This window comes from Ictalurus punctatus, chromosome 7, assembly GCF_001660625.3.
Source record: "Ictalurus punctatus breed USDA103 chromosome 7, Coco_2.0, whole genome shotgun sequence".
NCBI lineage: Eukaryota > Metazoa > Chordata > Actinopteri > Siluriformes > Ictaluridae > Ictalurus > Ictalurus punctatus.
The window spans coordinates 15,118,165-15,136,484 of NC_030422.2; the positions used below are offsets into that span (position 1 = coordinate 15,118,165).

An 18,320-nucleotide genomic window follows, 5' to 3' on the forward strand; every position below is an offset into this window, starting at 1 on the left:
GTATAATGTCAATCTGCAAATGTGAGTCTAAGGAGGTTTAGTTATCTTGGCAGTTTAGAAATATTCTTGTTACTTATTCTGTTTAAGTATCTGCTTTCAATAATGATTCAGTTAAGGATTGTACAAACACAGCTAAATCAAAACAGGAAGAAAACCTAAAGCTAATAAGGCTTCTGGTAATATTGACCAACATGAAATTGATGAAGAAACCATAGCAAATGAAATAAACAAGTTCAATAAACAATTTGGCACAGATTATTTCTCTGCTGAATGTGGTCAAGCATTGGATATTGTTACTGCAGTTGTTGAGTCTGATAGGTTTAAGATTGATCCAAAACCATGAAAAAGGGAATTTAGCTATGCAATGTGAACAAAGCTACTGGTCCCATACTGATTACAATACTGAATGTATTTTTGAAGTTTTATTTAAGACGTCTGCAGAATGTGTAGAATCACTAGTTACTAAGGATCTTGGACTGTGCCACTATTAAGTGGAACTACTTATTCCTGACCCAGCAGGTGAGAGTGAATCAGACACTTATTTTATTCACTCTGTACACTTGCAAATGCACAAGCAGCACCGTTTACAGTGTAATACAGTGTAAGAATCTTTCAGGTGGCACAGTCTTCCATGGGCTCATGCCAAATGATTCATTCATTCATTCTTCCATCCATCCATCCATCCATCCATTTATCTTCATTTACTGTTTTATTGTGGTCAGGGGTCATGTTGTCTCTGGATCCTATACAAGGGACACTGGGAGGGAATACAGTAGTCATTCCACCAACTCGCATGTTTTTTGGAAAATGGGGCGGGGGGGAAATGGACTACCCCAAAGCAACCTATACAGACACAGGGTGAACAAATACAATTCTGCACAGGTCGTAACCAGAGGTCAGGATCAACCCTTAGACCATGGAGCTGTGAAGCCCCAACGCTACCTTGGTTTATAATACCAAATCCATTGGCAGCCATTCACCAGTCATTAAAAGCCAGAGCATCAGTTGGGTAACTCTTACAGGTAACTAGGTATACATATTAGTGAACATGTTATGGAGTTCCACACAGGTGGAATGTGTGTTTAGTAGGGTCCGGGTAGATTTTCTGTGACTATAGTCTTTTGTATCAAAGATCATTTGTTTTATTAAAGTGTTGAAGAGACATTTCTCTTCTGTGGTATCACATCATAGTCTGGTTAACTGACAGTCAAGCTAAAGCCTCAGATCATCCACCACAAACAAAGACATAAAAATTATGGGAGTCAGAAACCACCCCAGCCTTCAGGCTGTTTATGTAAAGATAATATTCGGAAAATGATCTCATAACCCTCCCAAATCTCCCACCTGGAAAATTAATTAATTCCCCCAGGCAGACTTTTTAGGATCCCCCAGTCTATTTTAATAGATCCAAACATTTACACTATATACAATAAACCTTTAAATAACACTGCAGTCCAAGTCAGATTCACAACATGTTTTAAACAGGTTTTATGAGGAATATCTTTGTGTTACTGTGTTAAATTCTTTCAGGACAATAAACTAGATCTATTTTATGTTAAGGCAGTAAGAAATGGTCTTGGCATCTATGGTATCTACATTTGAATGAGTTTCCTGGTCCTGATTCCTGGTTAGGTTAAAAAAAAAAAAATCCACCTATTTTCACACTTTCTATTACCATTATGTCTGCCTCTTACAATAACCACAATTATCCAGAAAAAGCATGTTTCTGATGCTCTGATAGCTCTACTTTTTCTCCAGTGATAGCACTGCTTGTTCTGTGGTTGCTATGGTAATTTGAACAGCTTTTTTAATGTTCAATCACCATCTTGTGAATAAAATGTATTAAAAATCATAGTGCAAGAATTTGTCAGAATATGGCCAGGGTGGGGTGGGTGTCTGTGGGGGTCAAATCATTGCAGAGATAAGTGATAAGTTAGTTTAACAACACAAATAAGTATGTTGTGTTGCTGTGTGTAGATGTGTGTCCTTGCTTGTAGTGACTTATATCAAAGCTCCATAGGTTTATTAGGGCATGCATGCTTGTAGCTACATACTGCAGTATTAATCTTAGCCATTATGTTATTATAGCTTATAGTGAAAGCAGAGCAATAATGAGGATAAAAATTTTAGTGAGGTCCACATTGTAGAAATGTGCCCTGCTTCTAAACTTTTAATATAATCACAATGCTGAGTGTGTATTGCATGAATTGCTAATTTCTGATCTCTATTATACTATACTTACCTTATTCCATAAACTGCTTAAAGCATTAGGTAGACTGTTTGTTTATGGAGTTAAATATATGGGTTTACTGTCCTCTCTGTGCATGTGTTTGTCCTCCTTTTCTCTCTTACTTCTTATCATTAATTACTAGAAATGCATATATAATAAAATGCCATCTAACATTGCTGCGACTAGCAAGCTGATTTGGCTAGCAATGGTACAAGTATTTGGTACTTTGCATTTTACAAACTGCCATCTGCTCTCATGCACACTCACGTTTATATCATATGTTCTCACGTAAATGCAATGTATATTATGCCATAGTAATGTCAGAGCTTATCTCTCAGCAAGAACTTAAAGTTTAGAAGCTTAGTGTCTGTTGAGCACTAAACATAAACAATGAAGTCCACTGGCAAACATACAGTGTCCTCAGCTGCTCTAAGGTCAGTTGGGAACTAATCATCACTGCTGATTGGGTCTTAGAATGCAAGTTTTTTCCACATAGTAGGCTACATTCTGCCATCACATTATCGTGTGGTTGCTGTATTCGTATTGAATTTGACAACTACGTGGGAGGGGGCGGACCCCAAAACCTTCTAAAACTACCAAGGTCTGGACCTCCATGTAGTCATAGCTAGTTTAAGCCCTAAATGGCAACTTGTTCTGTCTAGATATTGTGTTGTTTTGTTAGATCGCTTGCTTGTTTTCAGTGACAAAAGATACAAAAGGTCAAATTGATCAAATTGCATCATCCTGTCATTGATGTACATTGATGGTGGTCTTGCACAACTGGGCTTGTTTAAAACACATACGTATGTTTTACCATTTTAAAAACATTTTTAACTAGTAACTACCTAAATACTAATACTAAAGTAATACCTTGATAATGTTAATAAAAATTAAAGAAATGCAATTTGTAAATATTTATCTATATCCTTTTAACTTAATCAAACAGATTCATGAATAATATAGTCATTTGCTTCTTTTTGCTGCTCACCATTTCATTTACCATCTAAACTCACTCTTGTAATTGTAATTAATTATAACTGTAATTCATTTTGTAAAGCAATTCTTGGCAGCAGACTTTGAGAATAAACACATTGCCCGGTATGCCATAGCTACATACATGTCCTCAGCTCTAACATTTAGCTTTTTAATGCACCTATTAAAAGGAAACATATTTAAAATATATTTACTTGTTCCCTTTTCTTCAAACTATCATTACAAAAAACCTCAAAAGAATTTACAAGAAAAATGACATAAATCACTTGCACATTTTCCATGTACTCTATTTGGCAAATATTTAATAATAATAATAATAATAATAATAATAATAATAATAATAATAATAATAATAATAATTAATAATAATAATAATAAACTCTGCCTAAATACATGGCATGGATAATCTAACCCAAGGCTCATGTTACTTCATTTTCACTTTTTTTTTCTTGATATTTAAGTGAACAAGTCACCTCTGGCCATGTAATCATATGCAAAAACATTAAACCTGTTATTATCCATAATAAAAGAGGGATCTTTTTGCGATGAGATATTTTGTTTGTTTACCATATCTTTCCATATTTCCTCCCACTGTTCAGCAATCTTAACATAACATGAAAAATGTTGACAGTTTGACAGTTTGTATTCAGCAGTGCAAGCACAAGGCTGGAGAGCTTCCACCAGTTTCAGAGTTGTTGACATGAACAAAAGTGTTCTAATGAGTTCACTACAGTTTAACTCAGTGGCTTAACATAAGTCCATGTAATATAAAATCTGTAGCTAGAGAAGATAACACTTTCTATTTTATATTCACTTGTTCTTTTTTATGCCCAAAATAGACTGTTTCCATCTCACACATAGAAACTGGCTACCCTGACTCCCTGTTTGTTTTTGAATATATATACCGCTACCTATGTATCTATAAGTGCTTGCTTGGTGTAGTTTGGCATAAATCTAAAGTGCTTCTTAATAAAATGCTGCTATTATTATTATTATTAGCAAGGATTTAAGGCTTATATATATATATATTAAACAGTGCCACTGAATAATCCAAGCCTTTGACTGTCATGTGAAATCAATCACTGTCACTCAAAGGCCTTGTACCTCATTTTTAAAAGTACTTTAATGTCATTACCCACTGTTATATATTATATGAAGATTAATAGCCTTTTCAAGAAGGACTGTAGCTAGTAGTTGTCTAGAGCAAGCAACAGAGGGCATGTGTTAATAACTGTCAATGACAGCCTTAATTATATACCGTCATTTTAAGAATTTATTAGCTGCAGAAAGCCACTGTTCACTAAGGCACACCTTTTGGTGATAATGAGTTACTGACTGCATAATTTTCTTACTTGGAGTTAATGAGAAAAACAAGTTTACAGAAGCAGGGATCTTTGGAGCCATTTTCAAGACATGCAGCAAGGAACTTCAGGCAAAATATTTTAGCATGGTGGTGCACATATGACTTGATCGCTGTATGAATGTTTTTTATTCTATTATTTTAAAAAAAATTTGAACAATAGCTATCATAAACGTGTCCATTATCGAATACTACATGTTGTCAATCTTATATGGAAACATTGTTTTCATTAGTGATTTACAGGACATAAACACCTTCCATATAAAGCTATTTGAGAGTAGATGGAGTTGAAGAGTGTGGCTGGTTGCTCTATTTTATGGCCATTTATAATTTTTAGATAGAGACTTTAATTATTACTTTATTAATTTATTTAAAACTTTATTCAATCTCCTAAAGGGATAGTGTATAAAACTCTTTTAGTAAACAGTCTTATATTTCAGATTTGGGTTTATTTATAAATGCCACTGTCTTCATATAAAGTAATAGGCAACAACCACCAATTTTTTCACAATTGTGCCTGTGAACTGTTATATCTCAGTGACAAAGCTACTTAAAAACATTGTTGTAGCTGTGTGAAGAATTCATAACCAGAAGCATGTGTGAAGCATTTTGATATTTACCTCAAAAATGGGTAAAGATTTTTTTTGCTTTGAGGGGTACAAGCAAAATATATGCATCCTCCTGGCCTTAGTGGATCTTTATGATAGAGCTACAATGAAAACTAGGCCTTTGCAGTACATCTAGCATACTTCATTAAAAACACACACCTGCTTCAAAGAAAGGCCTACACACAGTCTATACAGTATTTAACGGTGTGCTAGCTGTTCCCCACATACATTAAAACTGTGAAAGGAATAAATCAAGAGTGGCAATTGTTGTAAAACATGGCCATAAAAAGAGTCATTTTGATTGCCCTCCACTTACTGAGGAAGTGCTTGACTATGAGGAATGGCAGACTGCTTTATGTAAATCGGCAGACACAAAGGCTGCTATTGAACTGTTAAATTGCTTTCCAAATTTCACTCATCCATATCTGTTATTGCCCTTAGTCACTTGAGCCAATGACTTTAGCATTTCATGATTTATTAAATGCTGCTCTAGCATCTCTGTAAATAAAGTTTAAAATATTGTTTACACAAACAAAACAGTCATTATTATATGAACCTACTAACCTGTAATGAACAAATTTGGTGAATCAAGCACATAACAAATCAATGGCAGCTTTGGGATGAGAAAATAAACAAACCAAGAGATCATGTTGATAACAAGTGAGCAAGTGGAGGTAATTCCCATAGCACTTTCAAGCCTTTCCTGAAGCGAATCTAATGCTTTAGTGGCGAGCTCACTAAATGAACACCAAACCACAAGCCTAAAGAAAGAGCTAAGGAAAGAGGACTAATGGCATACCTCATGTCTGTATGTTCAGTCTGAATCAGAACCCTTGAGCAAGGAGCCTTGTGGAATGTTTTTGAGTGGGAAATCTAATGGAGGACAGGGATGTAAGCAATCAGAACAGAGTGGGCAAGAACAGATTACCACAAAATGGCTGGTGCTTGTCAAGGGAATCACAGTGTTGGAGGTTAGGCTGGAACAGAAAAACCACTGGAAAACTGACTTTGGGGAAAGGCATCTGGTTCCCATAATCGCATTGTATCACAATTGGTCTGGCCTACAGTGGCTTTAATGATGGCTGCATATGTGCATGTGTGTCCATGGTGCTGCATTGTATGGCCCAACAAAGTGGTTTAGCTGAAGGAGTCATGCAGTAAAGAACCATAAAGGTTCAATTGTCTGCCAGCCGAGTTAATTAGCAGTTCACCTTGCAGTTAGAGTGGTGTGTCCAAAGAGGCCTAGAAGCACAAGTGAAGCTGGTAATTTCCCAATAACTGAAGTATGCCACTACTCAGAACAATTCCACACTTCCACACTACATACTCCCAGTTTTACATAGTTTTTGTGCTGGACTTTGAGGCTTTATGGACAGGAGCTTATATCCCAACTTTCTCCCTCTATACTAGAAATGCACAGTATTTATGAGAAAGTGCAAGCGATATAATAGTTTCCTTAACAAATTAGGACTCCCCTCAAAAGCTAGTTTATGTATTGCTGTTTCTAATAAACACTACACTTCACAGTGACTACATGCAGCATTGCCAAAATGGTATTTTTATTCTTAAATGTTAAGGCATTTTTTTCAAGGGGTGCTTGTGACTTACAGTTTTATGTGTTTTACATTCTAATGACATATAGTATTTCTAAAGATAAACCTTTGACTTCAATTGATGTGCTAGATGGTTATCCTTCTTTATTGACCTTGGACTTTTTTCCAAAACTCTAATAGTACCATTAACGATTGAGACCAGCTCATAGCATTGCCATGATTTTCATTTAGAATGCAGAGTAACCGATGCCTCATTATTTCCATTATGTCCAGCTATGTGTCATTTTATCATTTGTTCATGCAAAAAAAGAGAGCTAACAAAAGGTCTACACTTGATTTTTGATGTGGTATTAGCATTAGTTGCTGTCTTTCAATACAGGGATTAATGTGAACGCCAGTAGACTGTAATGATATGAAAAATGAGAATAAATAATATAAAACAACCCAATAGTTTTGGTACTCTTCAGGAGCAAACATGCACTGATGAGCTTAACAATTGTAAACAACTTGGGAAAGCTCAGAAGACCACAGAATGACTAAAGAATGCTAAATTACGAACAAAAACCTGTTGAACACAAGTCAAATAACAGTTCGCTAAAAGAACATAAAAAGGCTGGAGACATCTCGGACAAAGTCTTATGAACAGATGGAATGAGGAAAGTGAGCAGGAAAAAAGAAACTACTCATGGTCCAAAGCATAACACTTCATCTGTGAACCATGGTGACATGGGTATGTACAGCCGCCAGAGGAACTGCTCACTTGTCTTTACTGATGATGTGACTGCTGACAGCAGCAGCAGAACGAATTTTGAAGTATACAGAAGCATCATAACTGCTCACATGCAGCCAAATATTTCAAAACTGAATGGGCGGTGCATCACCTTGCAGTAGGACAATGATGCAAAGCATTCTGCTAAAGTAACAATGGTTCGTTTTCGGTGACAAAAGTGGAATGTCATCATGAAATTCTCCAAAACAAGAAGGGGCAAAAAATGGCTGCATTACAGTCACTGAAAGAGCATCATCAAAGATACATCTTCCACACTACAGGATTGCAGCCAAGTAGAAAAACATTTATCTTGTTTAATTATTTTGTGATCTAACATTGAGTATGTATAAACAATGCTGTGATTTATACATGGATTACCAGTAAAGGGGTAATCACCTCCAAATGAACAATCAGCACTTAACCTCTTATATATTGTTTCCTTTTCTAAATACTACATTGTACTACAGTGCCAAAAATCCCAGACTGTCTAATTATAGCACTGTAATAATCCTATACTTAGCTTGTGTCATGTATAAAAATTATCATATAATTAAATGTCATTGCTAATATTTATATAACCTTCCCTAAGTTAAGAATTTGCTTTCAGTTTTAGCCATGTACTTCTGTCACCTGAGACTGTGACCCTTCTTGGCTTTATTTACATTTACATTTACATTCACTTAATTTGGCAGATGACCTAATCCAGAGTAATTTATAGAAGTGCTTTGTAGACTGCATCCAAAACATCATGCTAGTACAAAAAGGTCACGGTCTAAGAATACCATCTAGCTAAAACCCTGTTAGAGAGAAGTTAGTACAAGTTGTTACAGCAAAAATAGCAGAACAAGTTATGTACTTTCTTTCTTTTTTAAAAAGTATTGCTCATTTATATGCATAGTGAAAAGGTAGATATTCAGTCTTCCTCTGAAGCTACTTGGAAAGTAAGGGAAAGTTAATTCCACCACGTGGGTGCCAGTACAGTGAAGAGTCTTGATGCATGTCTTCCTTGTATTTTGAGGGATGGAAGATCAAGTCAAGCCATGCTAGAGGCTTGAAGGAGATGTGGCGCAGAGAGAGGGGTTGATATAGTAAATGTCTTCAGGTATGTGAGAACTAGTCCCATTTTGGCTTTGTAGGCAAGCAACAGTGCTTTAAACTCTGATGTGGGCAGCTACAGGATGCCAGTGGAGGGAAGGCAGCAATACTTCAAAGGCTTTATCTCATCTGAAGTAACACTGAAGGGCTTTATAAAAGAGATGCTGTTATCATTGTTGAGATGATTCCACAGATGCATTCTAGATATCAAAGTGATCTTTGGATTTAGAGACCTTTTTTTCAGTATCACTGTGAAGTTTCTCCTATAAATATATTAATTTGAATCTTCGCAATTGTGGCTTCCACATACATCAATATTTGATTAAATACTCACTAATGTTTACAATTTCTCTGTCAGGACTTGATGGAACAGCACTCTTGTTGCCACTGAGTTTTCTAACAACGAGCTTAGAAAATATATACATCTTATAATTTTACAGCAGTATTGCTGTTGCTTGAAAGCTTCTGTTGTCACAGTACAAATATCCTGTAATAGATTGCACTTCTCTGGTTTCACTTGGCCTCCTGAATAAACCAGATTGAGTCTGGCTGATTTGAAATGCCTGTCAACACTAAAACTTGTTCTATACTTTTTGTACAATATGAACAGCCCCATATGTTATCCTGATTCCTGGCAGCATTGGGATGGCACAGATGTCAATCCTTGTCACTTCTTGTCCTCCTTATATTGGGTTTTGCTCATTTTGGTTTCTTGTACACTTTGTTATTGGTACAGTTCCAGATGTATATGTAATATAAAATTACATTCATCAACACATATTTTGTTTCTACTCATCTGCTACTGTGACATGGTTGGCATTGGCTCTCAGTGTGTTTAAGGTTTAGCAATTTACACCCACAATTGTATAACACTGACAGTTTCAACAGCTGACAGGAGTCCCTATGTCTGGTATTCCTATCCTTCATGCTCTTCTTGAACTATACTGGCACATATCCTTATGCAGACAAATTTGAGTGAACCAAACCTCAAAATCCTATTCCCCCCTAGAGTCTATGGGGTTTTTTTAGGTGCTGAAAGAAAGAAATTGTGAAGTATCTTTGTTTAGCACAAATGGATAATGTAGTAATTCTAAATATAGGGATGGATGGCTATCAGTGCAGGTGTGATTCATATTTGATTCCAGCTGTACCACCTCTAGCTGGTCATCATTGAGAATGTGTTCGGAAGATGTTTTATACTTTTATTGCTAGACAACACACATTGCTTTCTTGGCATTTGATATCTTTGGTCCTCTCAGATCAAAGCTTTTCATGTGACAAATGAGAGGCCTTTTACACAGGGATCATCAAATTCTCAAATGATTGTGGACATTTAAATCTAATGCACAAGTTCACCAAACTACAGAGTGTTTTTACAGGGGATACCAGAGCTTAATTTGAGCCGGATCCTTCTGGAACAGGATATAGTACACATAAAATATAGCACACTTGGGTTCCGGAACCTTTTTACCTGGATCCGGTACCTCTGCAGTGGATGTAAAGTCTCCCGCAGCAATATCAATTCACCAAAAGTAAAACAGAACAACAAAAAAACGGCAATAGAAATGCTCAAGTATTGTTAATAGCCAATCAGTAGTCTCTTTCACATACTGTTCAAGTTCAGAGTTCACCTGAATTCGTTGTCATGAAGCGAAGCCTACAGTCAAGTAGCATGCACTGTATAGTGTGTCATGGCGAAAATAAAGCAGTTATCATTACCAGCATTTTATAAGAACACAAACAAAATACTAAAAAGGCAAGAGTCCAAGAGAGCGAGCAGCAGCAGGTTACTGGTGAAGCAGTTTGGTAACCGTTCCCATGACTAGCAGTGATACTGCTAGCCTGACTGTGGAAGGTTTTTAGAAGCATTTACGAGGCTAAACGTTGTCAACCAGTGCATGGCTTTGAAGTGAGATGAAATAGAGTTAATAGCCCATGCACAGTCCTTCGGGCTTTTAGGGAGTACAGGGACTCTGGAACTGAAAAGTTCCAGAAGGACTGAGGCAGTTGATGGCTTCTGTGAATACTATACCAATCTCGAGTGGATTGATTTCTCGAAAATCAATCTCATTTGTAGCTCACAGCGTGCATCCCTTCTCATCCCCACCATCTTCGTCGTTTTTGAACATCGTGGGTCCACCGCTTACAAAGTTCAATCCCGAGCCATTTGTGCACTCATGGATGCATAAGGGACACAGGAAAGAGTAAAATAACACTGACATGACAGCTTTGTGGAATATTTTGTTAAGACGATTTTTTTCTTGATTATGTTGTGCAGTTAATATTTATTGTAAGTACGCTTACTGTATGAAACGTAGCTTTGTTTTTGAAGTGCTTTGGGCAAATGTATTTTGTAGCTAGCCGAGGTGACAGCACATAAGCTGATAGAATGTGCAATTCATAAATGTTTCCATTTGTACTGAGAATACTCAGTGCTATTAAGTTCGTCTGTACCAGTGTGATCAAGTACATAGGCCTATCTCTCAGTATTTAATATCGTTGGCTACATGAGATACTGGAAGCACTTTTACATGTCTGGAAGTTCAAGGACCGGGACTTTTCGCATGCCTCCCGACCTACCGGATCACTACCCTCTTAGTGTCCCGGGACCTGCAGATTTACAAATGAAACACTGGAGGATACTGTACGTAATTCATATCCATTTTTCAAACAGGACTAATATTATAAATATAAACTTTCATTTCTGCCTCCCACGTTTTTTTTTTTTCCTGACTTGTCAAACTGCCATGATAATTAGTAGCAAGTTAGTGTTTGGACTCTCTTAAATCTCCTCTCAGCAGAGGTAAGGTATAAAGCTGATCAAAGTCCAACTGGAAAATGTTTTATTAACAGGTGCTCTACATTATGGATGAGGCCAAGGGCTGAGCTCCTGGGTGTCTCCAAGGTTTTTCTAATCCTGGGCAGGCCTACTGCATAATTCATTTACCATGACACACTGTTCCTTCAAATAATTTCGGAGGGGAAAAAACCCCTGGAAAAATGCAATTCCATGCCAGCCATTTGTGCAAACACTTACAGGCTGACTGGAAGTCATAAGGTCTAGTAAAAAAAAAAAAACATACAATAAAACCCCCAAATAGTTTGTATATATCAGTTCCATGTAATCACACTGGGAAAACAAGCCTTGAAAGTTCAAATGCTATATGCATAACATGAGGAGGATAATATTTTACAGGTTACAGCTTGTTAAGCTAATGCCTCTGTGATTCTAAAATTAACGTCTGAGAAACAGAGTTTCTGGGCTAATATTCATGTTGACTTTATGCAGCCTTTACTGTGTTCATGGCACACATTTTGATGGATTTTGTTTCAGAAGAACGGACCTACAGATCAACATGCTAAATAGAATCTAGAGTGTAGGTACCTTCACATGGATATGGATAAATTGTTTATTATAGTTTATAAGTGTGATAGTAACTGTCACAATATTGATTTTGAGGTGGATGCAAATGCAGAATTTCAGTGAAACATACAGTGAAACAACACAAGACTTACATGGAACAAGACGAGCATAACATGATACATGGGGACAGAACAAGCAAGAGGTGAATGAGACATGTGACATGGTGCAGTGGCTGATGGGAAATGTAGTTCCTAGACCTTTTTCAATATTACATGACAATAACATCCTTGTCCCATTTTTGAAAGAGAAAAAAAAAAGCTTAAAATGATTTATTAAATTTACCCTTTGGTTATTGTTTCTTTAATTGCAACCCACTGCAGGAAATGATTGCACACAGTTAATGGCGTATTTCTTCATGTGGTCTAAATGTATCTTCATGCATTGCTAAACTGACACTTTGTTCAGTCGTGATTGTTGCACTGGTATTCTTTTTCCATAGACCAATTAATCTAATTAAATAAGTCAACATAGCTCTAGTAAAATGAGTTTGCAAATTATTTGTCTGGAGAAAACCAGTGGCTAACTGCTGAGTGCTTTTTCCAATAGTTTTCTAAGGCTGTTTGGAGGATTGTCATTCTCAAAATTCCTAAATAATAAAAGTTGACATTATTTGAATCCCAATCTCTCCAAAACATTATCTAGAGGCATGAAATGGAACACATATAAAGAAAATAATCGCTTTTCCATCTTGGTTTTCTTCTTTGTTCTTTTTATACTGCCAATGGAACTGAGAGTTTTTAAATGATCTATGAGTTACAGAGCCCATTTCAAATCACATGCATCCTTACTGTTCATCATATAATTTCAGATCATTGTCACATGTAAATAAAACCCATAAGAACAAATCACTTCATTTTCTAATAACTATAGGATCTGTATCTTGAATTAGTATGCAACTTCACTGGTGGAGAAGATAAAAATAGCCATTTCAGAAGTGTTGCCTCATTGGTGTTCTGTCAGTGGCACATTGTGATTGAACACAGAATCTTAGCATCATAAAGTGCTTTCACTCATGTAATGGATACTGAAAATGATTCTCTGTTATATTATATGAGAAAAAAAAGCTTTCATTGAACCTCTAGTTCCTCCAAAACATCTATTCTTAGTGTTTTTCTAGTGATTTTCTGTTTTAGCATGGGTTGATACACAGCACCCAACAGAGTTGATACAGAGTTGATACACAGTACTCAACAGAGATGGCTGAATAAAACCACCTTTACCACCTGGCTTATTTTAACTCCAACCTGAAATGTGTCTGGTAGGTGTCAGTAAATGCAAAAAAAGAATTCCCACTCTTTTCACAGCTTTGTGGACCTGCACCATTATACCCATTCAACTGCACACAATCTCTGCAAATATTTTATCCCAACTTGCATGGCCTGCTTTGACCCGGATAATGTGCCGCCACCTCTTGACTGTCAGACCCACTAATGTGTTAAATATGGCTCTATGTTTGTCATCCTGATTGCAGATGTTTTTGATCTCTGTGATACAGAATGCTTCTCTAATCGCTAGGGCTCAGAGTACCGCAGACTCTTTTTTTTTTTTTTAAAGAAGGTCCAGGCAAACTTTTACTGTTTAGTAAACTTTGGTCCAGCTTAGTTCTACAATTGAGAAAACCATTGCAGTTGGATTTGCTTGACCATACTTATCCATTGGTTTTGTTTATAAACTGTAGGCTTAGCCTATTGTATGTAGTGGGCGATGAGAAACAATCTTTTTCTGACAATATGACTACAATAACACACACACACACACACACACACACACACACACACACACACACACACACACACACACACACACACACACACACACACAAATTCTACAGAAAAAAACATATCCAAAAGTCACAATTTTTGGTGATTTTTGTAAATGAGAATGTGTGATATTTCCAATCCCAAGTTATCCGAGGTTTTACCTTCAAAGACGTACAATCATTCATGCAAATCAAATTCAGCTCTTTGCCATGGTACTTACAGGGGGTCCTAGGAAGAGAAAAAGAGAAAAGAAAGAAAAATGGTTATAATTTGGGAAACTTAGCAGACAAGAGATCAGTTACTCTTTCAGGAGATGTTCATTAGCAGCTGTGTCTTAGATGGTCCCTGACATTGTTTCAACTCCAAATTGGTCTAAAATAACAGTTATAAATATATTAGGAGGATATGCTTCCGGCTGCTCTATTTCAACTTACAAGTATCACTGCATCTCATTTCTGCAAGCATGCAGATTCATGCACTGTATTAATACTCACTGCATATAAAATTAGCACTTAGGCAAAATGTCCACATATCTTCTTTCCTAACTTTCTTTCTTAATGTTTATGTTATACATCAACAATGACAAGGAATCAGATATAGCTTTAACCAGGAGATATGGGCTGTTACAAGGCCCGCTTTCCTAACTTTCTTTTCAATCACATCCTTTTGTCCAATTTGTCAACAAATTTACAAAGGAGTTTATTAATATGCCTTCAGATCACCCCCCCCCCCCCCCCCACCCCAGTAGTGCAGTTTTGCCTTCTAATGTGCAACTATTAATTTCACAAGGAAATTTTTGTGTATAATTATATAGAAATAAATAGATAACGACTTGTAGTTATGCAATTTATTTTCATAAATGTTTCTCTAAAGTCTGTCCTTGAGGGTAATATTTGAGTAATGGCATATTTCTTCAGCTCTAAAATGTTGTTCAAATTAATAGTTAACTGATGAACCATGAGGGTAGGAGAAACAATTACACTGTATAGCACTCTGAAGTCTGAAAAACCTTGTCATTTTCTTTCCTAAGCTCTAAAGCCTTTTTCAAGTCTAAAGATTTCATTAGAATACTCTAAAAACTGCTGGGACAAGAGAAGGTCAATGGTTAATAGATGTACAATGGCTTTGTTTATAGATTCTATAAGTATCAGTTTATTCATACAGTATGAGGAAACACAGCAGTCCTATCTTTGCAAGCTTAGTCCAAAAACCTAAGACTGAATATAAATAACCCAGCTTCTGTACTGGAATACTCTGAATGTTTGACAAAGTCTACCTTCATGATTAATAGCTTCTTGGCAAGGTGGCAAGGTAAACTCTGCGTGATCATAAGAAAGAGCAAGTAATTATTACCTGCAGATATGACATGAAGGTCTGGAACAGCCATGGATACTGACAGCTGCATAGTTCATGTTTGGCCAACTCTGTTATTTTACCAACCATCATTTAGAGTACCCATATGTATTATGTTTACTTTGATAGCAGTTCATTACTGTTTAATGCATTATCATTAGGATGCTATAACTCTTTTATGACAAAATCCCTCTGTGGAACTGAAAGGAATCTGTTTGATTTGGTTACTCTCACCATGCTTAGAAGTAGCAGCCTTGTCATAAAGCAATACAGTCTCCTCCAAAGCTATTGTAAATGTAGACTGAAGACGTTTGGGTTTGAGATCAAGAGATGAATATGAGAAGAGAGTTTAAGCTTCAGCTTTAATTTCCTGGCATTTATATGTACCATAGATGTGTTAAACGAGATAGAACATAGCACATTTTGTATCTGACCACCCAATTTGTAGGCAAGCAAAAATATTGGAACATGTGACTGACAGGTGTTTCTTGCTACCCAGATGTGTGTCCTGTTAGATTAATTGTTTAAACAATAAATAGCTCTTATCATCTACTCTTGGTTTTAGCCTTCAGTTTCACCTGTAAAGACTGCATTTGTTGTTAAAAAGGAAAAGCCAACGTGGAGATCAGAGAGCTGTTTATGGGAGAAAAGCAAGCTATTTTGAGGCTGAGGAAACATGCACAAACATGGGGTATAGCCAATACACCAATTTGGAATGCCCTGAAAAAGAAAGAAACCACTGGTTTACTGAGCAAAAGACCCTGAATGGGCCAGCCAAGGAAAAAAACAACACCTGATGACAGAAACATTGTAAAAGTTGTGAAGAACCCCCCCCCCCCCCCCCAAAAAAAAAAAAAAACAGTCAGTGACATCACAACAACCTCCACAGGGCAGGGGTGAAGGTATCACAATCCACCATTCGAATAAGACTACAAGAGCAGAAATATAGAGGTCATAGCGCAAGATGCAACCACTCATCAGCATTAAGAATCGGAAAGCCAGATTGGAATTCACAAAGAAATACAGAGATGAGCCACACAAGTTATGGAACAAAGATTAACCTCTACCAAAGTGATGGGAAGGCCAAAGTGTGGAGAAAGAAGGGATCTGCTCATGATCCAAAATATACAAGCTCATCTATGAAACATGATGGAGGTAGTGTCATAACTTGGGCTGCTTCTGGAACAGGCTCACTAATCTTTATTGATGATGTAACTCTTGATGGTATCAGCAGAATGAATTCAGAAGTTTACAGGAACATTTTGTCTGCCAATTTACAGAGAAATGCATCCAAATTAATTGGGAGGAATTTTATCATGCAGCACAACAATGACCCAAAACACCTCGCCAACTCAAAAAGGACTTCATCTGGGGGAAAAGTGGAAGACTTTTTAGACTGAGAAGTTAATCACCAAGACCTTAACCCAAATGAGCAGCATTTCACCCCCTGAAGTGGAGACTGAAGGGAGAAATTCTCCTGAAACAAACAACATCTGAAAGAGGCTATGGTAAAAGCCTGGAAAAAAGCATCACAAAAGAAGAAGCCAATAATTTGGTGATATCACTGAGTCACAGGCTTGATGCAGGTATGCAGCATGTAAGGGATACCCAACCAAATATTAAGTGTGATTTATTTTAATTTACTTCAAGACTCATCTGTTCCTATAATTTTGCTTGCCTAAAAATTGAGTAGTCTGATATAAAAAGGTTCTATGTTTTATGTTGTTTAACAGATATATATGTAAATACCTGGAAATAAAAGCTGAAATCCTAAACTTTTGTATCATATCCATCTTTTGATATTAAACCCAAATGTATTTGGTGTATAGCACCTCATTGCAGCTCTGTATTTATTTTATTCACCTGACAGAAAGACCTAAACTGGATTTGAAATATTACCCAAAAATAGTTAGTACATGTCCCAATGGTACTTTCACCTATAGTTTCTTATTGTTCATATACTGTATATACAGTATAAGTGGAAAAAGGGTAAGAGCTGTTTTTCAACAACTTGCTGGCTTATATTTATTTTTTATAGATCTTGCAGATGGCTTTCTCTATAGAGATTTATTGTTTTGTTAAGCAATTTATTTCATTTGGATGGTAAGCTGCTGGAATGAAACCTTTTAATAGATTTTTTCCTGTGGCCCTTTGGTCAGAAATGCAAGGACTCTGAACTACTCAGAAGATGTGAATAGGCACCTACAGTATGTGCGTGTAAGTTCATTTAAGTACTGACCACCCATTTTGCACAGTCATAGATAATTGCAACGCTCTCGCTCAACAGCTATATCCCTCAACCGCTAACCCCACCTATGACTGCTCCAGTCAGCCCAGCCAAAAAACGCCTGTGCCTCCTCAACCCCAATTCATGCACCCTAATTCTGAACCTTAGTTGCTGGGTAAACACCTTGGTGTTTTTCCAGTTTGCTTTTGCCCCTCATTTAGCCAGTTACTTTGGGAAGAGTGCAACCGGATGAAAGGATGTTCCATCCTTCCAGACAGCCTTCCCACATGTTTGGTGTTTCTCACCTAGGAAACACACTGATCCTCATTTAACTAAGTAATCAAAAGATCTGCTGAAAATCATTCTCTGATCAAAGCACTATACATATAAGTTGGATGGAGCCAAGTTTCAGGTGATGAATATGAGATATTCTTATTTGTGTGATACATAATAGATATATAGCTACGATACTGAAATAGATAATTTTTAATGTGTTCACATTTGGGAATTGAGTACTAGCCCATGTTTTTCCCTACAGCCCAGTATCTGTCTCATATATACAGTATATCTCAGTATATTTCATTCTTTAATGAGGGGGGAACCTGGATCATAAGCAGTTTTACTTCAAGTGGTCCATTAGTCTAATGCATAGAGGTGAAGGTAAAAGAACATCTCAAGAACTCATTATTTGAGCATCAACTCACATTTGTTTTGGCTTGTCTGTGGACCACATCCTAAATGGAAGTGTGTGTGTGTGTGTGGTCGCAGACCAGAGCTGGAAAGTGCGAATTTGTCCTGGCTGAAAGTGTGTGGCCCAAGTGTAAAATGCCTTGATATGCTAGGTCTGGCTGTGCAACATGCTGATAGAGCAACACAAGCATGCAGTTCATATATCAGCACAATGAAATGAATTGTTGTCTTATTGTATACTGTTCTATACAAGACTGT

General features: G+C 36.8%; 1 protein-coding gene across 1 annotated transcript in view; it reads right to left on the reverse strand.

Annotated features, from left to right (window-relative positions):
* LOC108268352 (collagen alpha-1(XXV) chain) overlaps positions 1 to 18,320 on the reverse strand; it is a 170,357-nt gene that overhangs the window by 68,345 nt on the left and 83,692 nt on the right. Inside the window, exon 4 of the mRNA XM_053681617.1 lies at positions 14,013 to 14,020. Coding sequence (XP_053537592.1) covers positions 14,013 to 14,020 — 8 coding nt within the window. The remainder of the gene's footprint in view (positions 1 to 14,012; positions 14,021 to 18,320) is intronic.